The 9,831-nt window shown below is 41.6% G+C and overlaps 3 protein-coding genes across 5 annotated transcripts; all 3 read left to right on the top strand.

Moving 5' to 3' along the window:
- Positions 1 to 675: 675 nt before the first annotated feature.
- LOC6579299 lies at positions 676 to 2,142 on the top strand. The gene is made up of 3 exons (XM_002005159.4): positions 676 to 797; positions 854 to 1,413; positions 1,509 to 2,142. The coding sequence occupies exons 1-3, from the start codon at positions 769 to 771 to the stop codon at positions 1,583 to 1,585; spliced, it is 666 nt and encodes a 221-aa protein (XP_002005195.2). The 5' UTR covers positions 676 to 768; the 3' UTR covers positions 1,586 to 2,142.
- Positions 2,143 to 7,455: 5,313 nt separating this feature from the next.
- LOC26527153 lies at positions 7,456 to 8,229 on the top strand. 2 transcript variants are annotated; one of them, XR_006357822.1, is made up of 3 exons: positions 7,457 to 7,901; positions 8,004 to 8,141; positions 8,199 to 8,229. XR_006357822.1 is itself a non-coding variant. In XM_044010841.1 (2 exons), exons 1-2 carry the CDS (start codon positions 7,613 to 7,615, stop codon positions 8,081 to 8,083), a joined length of 369 nt encoding a protein of 122 aa, XP_043866776.1. In that variant the 5' UTR covers positions 7,456 to 7,612; the 3' UTR covers positions 8,084 to 8,229. The 2 variants fall into 2 exon arrangements, 1 of the variants encoding a protein (XP_043866776.1); XM_044010841.1 differs by having other exon boundaries at positions 7,456 to 7,901; positions 8,004 to 8,229.
- On the top strand, positions 8,055 to 9,754 carry LOC6579300 (UBX domain-containing protein 6). Of its 2 annotated transcripts, XM_002005160.4 has the most exons (4): positions 8,055 to 8,141; positions 8,199 to 9,209; positions 9,277 to 9,425; positions 9,493 to 9,754. In XM_002005160.4, exons 1-4 carry the CDS (start codon positions 8,088 to 8,090, stop codon positions 9,602 to 9,604), a joined length of 1,326 nt encoding a protein of 441 aa, XP_002005196.1. In that variant the 5' UTR covers positions 8,055 to 8,087; the 3' UTR covers positions 9,605 to 9,754. The 2 variants fall into 2 exon arrangements, with proteins under 2 accessions (XP_002005196.1, XP_032585892.1); XM_032730001.2 differs by having other exon boundaries at positions 8,088 to 9,209.
- Positions 9,755 to 9,831: the final 77 nt, after the last annotated feature.

The raw sequence follows: 9,831 nt of genomic DNA on the forward strand, positions 1-9,831 counted from the left end.
GTCCGCCTAGATGTCTGTGTGTGTATTTTTCTGTTTTTTTAATTCTCTCTTTAGTTTGGCATCCGGGATGTTGTTTGTGCGCCAGTCCGAAAGGTAAAGGAAGTGAGACAAATGGGCCAACCACCGACAGCAACAACAACAACAACAACGTGGGCAAGTACTTTACCTTTATGCGGCTACCTTGTAATATGAAACAGATGTCGTGAAGAAGCGACGGCCACGACCTGCCACATGCCACATGCTGCATGCTGCATTCTGCATGCCTCATGCCGCATGCCACACACAACACAGCTGACGCAACGAATATTTGTAAGCAGCAAACATATTGACACAAGTGATGAGAGTAGAAGCACCTAAATAAAGAGAAGTGTACGAAATATATGTATAAATTTGTTTTATAGACGTTAAAGCAAATGTTGTCAAAGTTCATAGGGTCGATAAGATCAGATTCCCATAGAATCTATGCGATCTATAAGGTCCATAGGGTTTATTGGCACTAAGGGGTCTACAGGGCCTTTGGAGCCTATAAGGTCCATAGCGGCTGTGTCCATAAGTCCTTAGTTTTACAGATAGAGCTGATGCAGAAGTTATGGAATACAACCTTTGACTACTCTTTGGCCTGCTTCTCTTAGTAGGCAGTTGGGAAATACGTATAACTTTCTTTTACATTCCTTTTTTATTTAATTTTTATGTTTCTTTTAAGCTGTTTCTCTTTAATTTTGTTTCGTCTTTCTATTTTTATGAATAATTTTTTAATCTAAATCCAAAATGCAGGCAAAATGCAGCATTTTAAAGAGGTGAGCACCCTGCGCACAGTATTTCTTTCAAGTAAATACCAAGTCTTATATCGTAGCATTATGCCCGTAAAAATATACAAGTCAACCAGTGCCGTATACCTGACCTGCATATCGAAGATCTCGATATCGGCTTTTGTGCCCGAATGCAATCAAAAGCTGGTGGTGGAGAAGGCCATTGTCCAGGCCCTGGACGAGAGCATCATGCCGCAGGCGTACGCCGACCGGCAGCTGGAGGCCGAGGAGCTGATGCACCGTTCTCAGACAAACTTTCGCAAGTTGATTGCCGAACGGAGCAAGACCGGGAAACAGATTCGTTGGGCCCAAAATACCCAAGTAAGGACAAGTAACAACGAGCTGGCAGTCGTGCCGCAGTCGTCTGCCATCAGGAAGCTGGCATCCGGGGAGCCCTCGGATAGGGGTCAGGCCGTCAAGAAGAAGGTGCGATGGGGACAAAATACCCAAAAGTGCTTCAACAAGGAACTCGAAGCCACACACCCAATGCCCGTTACCAATGTTCCTCTCAACGATAATCGCACCTGCAAGTCATATCGTCGCAGCAGGCGCAAGAGAAGGCGTACTCGCATCAAACTGCCGACCATCGATGTTGCGACAATTTGTGCGTAATTTGACTTGAGTTCATAGTTAGAATAATTCCCTTATATGCCCTTTTCCTCCTTTCCTGCCTCCTTCCCCTTCCTCTTCTATTCACAGTGGAGTTCATCAAAATTCTGCTTCTGATGATCGGTTTGTGCATTACAGCCTATCTGATGGCCGATCTATCACAATGAGTATATTTCCGCCTTGTTTTTCCGCTTGTAATTTTCTTAATGGAATGTGAAAATGTACAAATGTGATTTGTGAAATGTCTGGCTGTGTCTGAGTCTGTGCCCGTGTCTGTTGCTTTAATTTCCCCCGATCGAACCATCAATCAGGCAATGCGAATGCGTTTAGCAAAACAAAGGCGAATAAACTGAGCTCAAAGACCGGGAAAATTTTTGTAGGAAATGCCGCTTATGTAAAGTAGAATATCCGCCGGGGCGACCCGAAGTCCAAAACGGAAGCCAAGGTGCGAAAAACAATAAAAAAAGAAATAAAAAAAAAAAAAATACAAAATCTAACCAACCAAACGGAAGTGGGAACCAACGACGTTTCCCTCCAAGCTACAACAACAACATCATGATGATGAAGAGCTACAATTCTGAGCTACAGATTTTGCCAATTTACTCAAAATGACTTTTCACCCATTTTCCGGCAGCCAAAAAAACAAAAATTAACTTTTCTATAGCAAAGGAAATGACTTAACTAAAATTTTGTTGGTTGCTCGACATCAATAGGCAAAGCTGAAGTGTTTCGAGTTTCTTGTTAATCAAGTTCTGACCCGAAGTTTGTCGAGTAACAAGCAGCAGAAATAACACCAGACGCTAAACGAAACATCAACAAACATTTGGGGCCCAATAGCGCGGGGGTTACGATTGTGCAATTGAAACTCTTCGGGGGCAGCCGCCTCTTTAATTAGTTCATTGGCAGCAAAACGAAGGAAAACAGGGGAATGGGCGCGATATTTCCCACGAACTCTGCAATCGACGGGGTAAACAAATGAAATGAATCAACAAATATGAAAAAATACAACTTGAAAATTGAAGAGGAGTAGTGCGGGCTGCAAAAACAGCTGAGCGGCTGTCAGATACCCTGTAGGTTGTTGATAAAGGCTAAATAATGAGAGCGAAAAAATGGGAAGGAGAAGGGAGTTAAAGAGGGAGATAGAATGAAGGGGAAAGAGAGAGAGACAGAGAGAGAGAAAAAGAGAGACGGAGTAATAGACAATCGACAGAGAGAGAGAGAGAGAGAGAGAGAGAGAGAGAGAGAGAGAGTTAAAGCGAGATAGAGAGGGAGAGAGGCAATAATCAATTTACTTGTAAATGAAAAAGAGAGATAGATAGGGAGAGATAAAAGGCGTTACAGATAGACTGAGCAGAAAGGAAAATATGCAGAGAGAGTAATGGAGACAGAGATAATTACCGAAAGAGGTAGACTTATGATAGGAAAAGACCTATGATCTAGAAGGGAAAACATTTTAGAGAGAGACAGAGATAGCGATGCAATTCTGTTTCAAATTTTAATTCGCCTTCAGATTTAAACCTTCCACTTTCAGCATGTTGATATTGATCGATTTTAGTTCGGTAACCGTAGCTCCAGCTCTTAGACTCTGAATATATAGCTAGCTCCCTTTCGGTACTTTTCGTCTAACTGTTAAATCAACTATTTGCTCAGCTACTCGCAATTGCCAATATTTACGCGGTACATTTAAGTAGAGAACACATAGAAGAGCCCTGTCCCACACGCATACTCACACTCTCTCTCTCTCTCTCTCTCTCTCTCTCTCATTCACTCACACATCAAATCGAACGCCCGCTTGGAAGCTGCCTCCAAAGAGCCACTTGTTCCGCGGCTCGTGTTTTGTTTGTTTATTTGAAGTTTGATGTTGTTGTTGTTGTTTTTCAGTGAAATGTTGAAACATGCTCTGTGTGGCATTAACATATGAATTGATCGAAGCTGGGAAATTTGAGACAGCAAGAAAATGTAAAGAATGAAAATGGACAAGCCCACGACACGATAAAAGCTATCTAGTTATATTTAACTGTCCGTCCGACCGTCCGTCCATCGGTCCGTTTGTCCCTGTCCCATTTGGTGACTCAGTTTGACTGCGGATGCCATAAAGAATGCTTAGAGTCCGGCTTGGATAAAAACCTAGATGACGCGCTGTGTGGCATGTCATTAACACTAAAAGTTCTGGCCGACTCCAAACGATTGATGAAAAATAAAAACAAAATATATAGAAAATTAAATTCGAGCTTCGGGCGGTCTTTGGGGAGAGAAACTAGAAACCAGGGAATTAATTAGTTCATTTTCATTAAACGCAGCGGGGACCACCACGAAGCAGCAGCAGCAGGCGGCAGCAGCAGCAGTAGTTGGGGGGCGTGGCCACATTTGACAACATCCGGTTACATTAGATGCAGCTCCCACCCCAAAAAGCAATAAATGTGGTGGTTACAAAAGCACTTGAAGTTCAGTGGGTTTCTCACGCCCACGCTTGGAGCTCCCAATGCCATGCCATGAGAAGGGAAAAGCCAAAAGCTGTGTGAAATGCTGCTCAAGAAAATGCGACAAAGACAAAGCAAAAGAAAGAGAGAGCGAGCCAGTTAGAGAGAGAGGCCACTAAACTGCCGTAGAGTGAGTGAGAGAGAGCGAGCGAGTGGGCTAGAGGCATTCTGCATAAAAGAGTGAACTGATTGCCACATCTCAAGTTCATGGGAACAAATGGAACGCTGCGACTCGATGTAGTCAAGTGTAAAGAAACTCTTGTAGCTCCCCTCTCGCGTCACTTTGCTCCCCTCTCGCCATAAATTTTGGCTGCTCTGCTTTGTCAGAGGCTTTGAGAGCAATAAATAAATTCTTGTAATTTAATAACATGTGTGTGAAATGCGAAGTAGAGGTTACTGAGTGAGAGAGAGAGAGAGAGAGAGAGAGAGGGAGAGAGAGAGACAGAGAGAAGAAGACAGGCTAAGTCAAGAGTTGTCTAAACAGCGTTTGTGCATTGACTCAAGCTAGTTGTGGAAGATTGTAGCTGATTGGCTGATATGGTTAAGATATGATCAGAGTTCATGCTCTTAATATAGACAAATTTATTCCAATGACTCGAGCTACTATTGAAAGAACAAGTCCAGTTTTACGATCAAAAGCAGATCAAGATGGAATAAGTATAAACTGTTTGTAGCAAATATTATTTAAGCATAATCAGAGGTTTTTTGTTTACCTATTTATAATAAGAGAACAAATGGAACTTAGACATTTTTGTATAGATCTATTATATAAATAATTATATAATTAAAAAAAAAAAAAAAAAAATTTTGGAAATATAAATATTTGATCAAATTCATTGTAAAAATATTTGAATTTTAAGACAACTAAAAATAAAAATAAAATTGTTAATTGTTACCAACTAATATATTTTTATTAATATATATAAAATATTTATATAAGTTAATATTAAGACAATTAAAAATACAAATAAAATTGTTTAAAAACTTATATATTTTAATTAATATATTTAAATTATTTTTACATACAAGTACACAAAAAATACAGTTAAAATGCATTTAGTTCAATTATTATTTATTTTTTCTTTACTCAGATTTCATTATAGAGATATCTCTTCATTTTCCGCACATATTGTCCATTTAGCTCATTTTAGCTGGCTGCTCAATGGAGATTGTAGATTCCTTCAACCCTCCACGCTGCTGTCATAAATAAACCTTTCAGCTCAATTATGCTGATAGACAGGCGTGCATTGATAAATACAGGTGCACAGAGAGGAAGATAGAGGCAGAGAGAGAGAGAGAGAGAGAGAGAGAGAGAGAGAGAAGGCAAATGTAGATAGAGATAGTGCGCGATGACAACTATCATATATTACACTGTGTGCTGTGTGGGCGTGTCAACACTTTCAATTTTTATTTCGTTGCGGCTGCAGCTAGAGGCATTCACAATTTTGAGTGACAATCGCGGAGGCTCTTCGCTGGTCTTTGGGAATGCCGCCTGCATAGCCAAGCGAGATGGCCAGGAATGGAGCTAGACCGAAGGCAACTGGCAACTGTTTGTGACATTGTCTGCGCCTTGTCTGCCAAAGAAGACGACAACGACGACGGCGACTATGATGACGACGTCTGCTGTGCTTCCGTTTCCTGCGCGCATAAATTTTAATGAGGGAACGCAATATCAATTGAAAGCAGTATAAACTAAATATAAAGCCTTGACTTTGGAACAAAGTCAAAGTCAGTCAAAAGTTGGCCAAACAGGGTGAAAACGAAGAAGCGAGGCAGCTTTTACTTGGCATTTCCCGAGCCACAACATTTGCAGACACAACTAACTAAACAAATATAATATATATATATGTATGTACTATATAAATATATCTATCTGTGCAGGAAACTAGTTTTTCAGGTTCGGCGCATGGCCTGTGATAACAACAATTGCAATTGCAGGCGGCTGAAATGCCTTTAAGACTGGTCAAGACTGCAAAACATGCCAGGAATGTTAATTGAGCAAAAAAAAAAAAAAAAACCAACAAAAAAAGCACAACAAAAAATGAGAATAAGTATAAAAAGTGCCAGCGCAGTGAGAACATATCGCGTGTTTTGTGATGGAATATAATAGCAAAAGCTTGGCGTTACTCCGATACCATAATTATGATATTTAAAGAAGAGGAAGACTGAACAACTGAAAAAGAAGAGGTGTAGAAAATTGTACACGCTGCTCGTATTATAAGTCGTCGACATTCTTGCAGAGCAAAATGAGCTAGCACAAATAAACATGGGCAAGCCGAATGGAATTAGAGTTTGCGTATCTGTATCTGTGCCTGTGGCTCTGTATCTATATCTATGACTGTGTCTGTCTCGCTGTCTGGCTGGCTGTTTGTTGACTTGAGCGTTGGGGTCTCGTGGTCGCAGTCAGTGGAGCGAGCTGGGCATACGGAAGCCATAAGCCATGCATGCTGCTGCTGCCGGCTGCTGCTCTTGACTAGCCAAACGTCTGGGCAGATTTCTATGCAATGCTCATGTTTCGGCTGGGCTGTTGAACTCCAGCGCCAAGGCGCTCAAGCGAAGAGCTGCTCACAGGCATAGCACACACACACACACACACACACACACACACACACATACCACACACACGTCTCATGCTACTCATAAACGTGGTCAGGAATGGCAAGATATCAAAAAATCAATCATGCAGATGCTCCTGTTCCTGCTGCTCCTGCTGCTGCTGCTGCTGCTGCTGCTGCTGCAAATAATGAAAAGAAAAGATGATGCGTGCAAAATCACCTAAAATTACAGGAAGCAAAGCGCAAAGCACTTGCCGAAATGGCCAAAAATCATTCAATTATGTTGTTGGTACATCTTGCCACAGGCAACAAACAGGTAACCACAACAAGGATGTGCTGTCAGAATGCACACAGCTGCAACAATATGGGGCGTGTCAGCATTGGCAAAACAATTACGCAAGCAACCTGGATTAAGACCTGTTGCTCCGCTTAAGGACAGCCAGTTGTTTATGTTTATGAAAGGAAGTAGAACAGTCAACAAAAAAATCAGAAAATCAATAAATAAAGAGCCCTAGTAAATGGGGTCAGCGCCCCGCGGCAATTAATCAATATGTAAATTGCTTTTCCAAAATCACTCGTTTGATTAGTGTCCAAATGTAAATTTAAATATCGCGCGCAACTATCGGCTACTTTTATGTTGCAACAGTAACAGCGTGATGTTAAAGGAATGTTAGCATCAGTCTCAAATATTAAATTTCCCAATCGAATAGAGCAATGTTTATTTATTTACACAGGTGCGTAACTCTTTGTCAACTTAGTAAAAAAATTTTAACTTAAACAAAAGCAAAAGCAAATACGTTTAGCCCAATTAGATTCCCACATGTGTGCGTTTATACAACACAAGCCTGTACAATTCATATACAAATTAAATTGACTGCCCAAATTTAAATAGCGCGGTCAACTATCGACTAGTTGCGAATCGGAAACTTTAACAGCACCATTTTGAGTTTAACAGCATCAAGTGAAATGAATATATGCAAAAAACCTATCGCTCAATCGAATAGAACGATTAATTATTGAACCGTCGTCAGCCAGCTGCGAGTCATTTTTTTGTGTGCACGGAAAAAAATGCGTAAAACGTAAACAAAGTATTTGAAAACAAAGAAAAACACGTCAGTACATAAATACTTAAGCTAAAAAGTATTTTTCGGCCAGGCCAATGAGTTATGAGATATATGTGAACACCCTGAACTCAACCCTACAGGCTTTCGCCCAACAAGTTGAGCACTTCTCTGGCGTCGCTCTACAAGCTGTTGTCCAATTTTACAGCGAATTGATCAACTTCGCTGCCGACTGGCATTGGCAGTGGCAAAGTCCCGTTGAGTTTACAGCATTACAGGCAACGTTGCTGAAGGTGTTGTTGATACTATTACTGGGGACAGGTGTGCTAATTGCGTGGGCGTGGGGCGTTTACGGTCGTGTGATCACTGAAAAGTTTGTCAGGCCGAGTGAGTACGATTGTTAAAGAATACATATGTATTTATGTATATCATTTTGTGTATGGATAGTAGCAAGTATATCGTTAAATTTTCGGCGAAATTCTTTTTTAGGCACTTTAAAGGAAATTGAAGAGCTCAAATTATCTGTAGCCAAATTGAAGTTGCCGAAGGAGCATTCACCCAGAATTTAAGATCATGTCTAAAATCAAGCGTTTCTTTTCCAAAAAGAAGGAGGAGGCGGCCTTTAAGGTAAACCTTAAATACACACTCACATCGTATACTAAAATCTCTAAAATCACTTTGCAGATGCGATTGGGCGGCGGCATGGGTCAGGGTCATAAGCTGAATGAGCCAAAGCCCGATGCACCGTCGAGCAGCTCGTCAAAGCGTGACAAGGATGCTTATATCCCACCTCGACGCAACGAGCTGAGCAATGAGGCACGCGCTGCAGCAAATGCGGCACTCTCCCGCATCGAGCGCAAGGATTCGAAGGACTTCAATACTTCACTGGCTGCCATTAAGGCACAGGCGAAGCGAGAATTGGAAGCAGAGCGCAAACAGAAACAGGAGTTGTCCTGTTCCTCTACTACTGGCTCTGCCAGCGCCAGCTCTTCAGCTCAGGAGAATCGAAACTTGGCCTGCCAGGGCGTCTTCTTTCGCTGTCCTCTGATAAACGACGAAGTGCTGCCCAAGCAGGCATGGAAGCAGAAAATCAAGGAGTTCCTCTACCAACAACTGGAGTTCGAACGTGGCCTGACCGCTTGCTTGATCATACAAAATTGCAATGTCAAGGAACGGGCTGACGATTGTATTGCCACGCTCACCAAATATCTAGAGAATATCATTCAGCATCCGAATGAGGAGAAATTTTGTAAGATTCGCATGTCCAACAAGATCTTCAGTGATAAGGTGCGCTATGTGGATGGCGCTTTGGATGTGCTGCATGCAGCTGGATTCAATGAGGTGGAGCTCGATGGTGAGCCCTTTCTCGTGTGGTCAAGCGATCAGATGGAACCGGGTTTGGATCTAGCCACGCTGCTGGATGCCTTGAAGAACTCTGAGCCCATACAACTAGAGCTGGATCGTAATATTAAAGTGTTGCTGCCATCGCAGGCGCGTCGCGTTGTACTGCCGGATGACTTCTATCGCATCTCACCGGAAGAAATCAAGCGGGAACAACAGATGCGCGCCGAGGCAATTGAAAGCTCCCAAATACTAAAGACCAAGGCCATGAGAGAGCGCGAAGAGCAGCGCACTTTGCGCATGTATCGCTATGCTCTGATAAGAGTCAAATTTCCCAATGGTCTCTATATTCAGGTGAGCTATCCAAAGGCGCTTTACTATCTACATGTATATTTAATTAATATTTATCTATGCCACACAGGGTACCTTTAATGTATATGAAAAGATATCCGATATATTTGAGTTTGTGCAATCTTGCCTAGCTGATGAGTCGCTTGAGTTTAATTTGGTGTCCGCCAGCGACGGTAAATTCAGTGAGGATGACATGGAAAAGACTTTATATGACTGCAAGTGCGTATATTTACTCTCATAATCTACAAATTTTGTAAATAATCTATTTCTCTTCTCTGTTGCTCAGATTGATCCCAAACATAGTTTTACTGTTTTCGGTCCCATCAATTCCAACTCCCGTGGCAGCTGATGTCAACTTCTTAAAGGAGGAGTTGTTTATGCTGGTGCAGCCTATGTAAATGTCTTATTTATATCCCATGCAATATGTTGGGAATGCTTCATGGCAGCAGTTCAATGTCGCCAGGTTATTGGCCCGTTTAAAATATATATATGTATAAAAATTTGTTATTTATTCCAGAAAACTAATTATATACATTTGCTTTAAACTATCTTAATATTTAAATAGTTTTTTAAATTAATCGATATCACGGCAATGGAGCAGCAAGCAGTTGCTGTTAATGTCGTC

This window comes from Drosophila mojavensis, unplaced genomic scaffold, assembly GCF_018153725.1.
Source record: "Drosophila mojavensis isolate 15081-1352.22 unplaced genomic scaffold, ASM1815372v1 contig_80, whole genome shotgun sequence".
NCBI lineage: Eukaryota > Metazoa > Arthropoda > Insecta > Diptera > Drosophilidae > Drosophila > Drosophila mojavensis.

What these genes read in the sequence shown, in the direction of transcription:
- LOC6579299 (XM_002005159.4), top strand. Translation starts at nt 769, where the DNA reads ATGCAGGCAAAATGCAGCATTTTAAAGAG. An exon ending in AAATGCAGCATTTTAAAGAG is followed by an intron (nt 798 to 853) that starts GTGAGCACCCTG and finishes CTTATATCGTAG; the next exon opens with CATTATGCCCGTAAAAATAT. An exon ending in CATCGATGTTGCGACAATTT is followed by an intron (nt 1,414 to 1,508) that starts GTGCGTAATTTG and finishes TTCTATTCACAG; the next exon opens with TGGAGTTCATCAAAATTCTG.
- LOC6579300 (XM_032730001.2), top strand. Translation starts at nt 8,088, where the DNA reads ATGTCTAAAATCAAGCGTTTCTTTTCCAAAAAGAAGGAGGAGGCGGCC. An exon ending in CCAATGGTCTCTATATTCAG is followed by an intron (nt 9,210 to 9,276) that starts GTGAGCTATCCA and finishes TATGCCACACAG; the next exon opens with GGTACCTTTAATGTATATGA. An exon ending in AAGACTTTATATGACTGCAA is followed by an intron (nt 9,426 to 9,492) that starts GTGCGTATATTT and finishes TCTGTTGCTCAG; the next exon opens with ATTGATCCCAAACATAGTTT.
- LOC26527153 (XM_044010841.1), top strand. Translation starts at nt 7,613, where the DNA reads ATGAGTTATGAGATATATGTGAACACCCTGAACTCAACCCTACAGGCT. An exon ending in TGAAAAGTTTGTCAGGCCGA is followed by an intron (nt 7,902 to 8,003) that starts GTGAGTACGATT and finishes ATTCTTTTTTAG; the next exon opens with GCACTTTAAAGGAAATTGAA.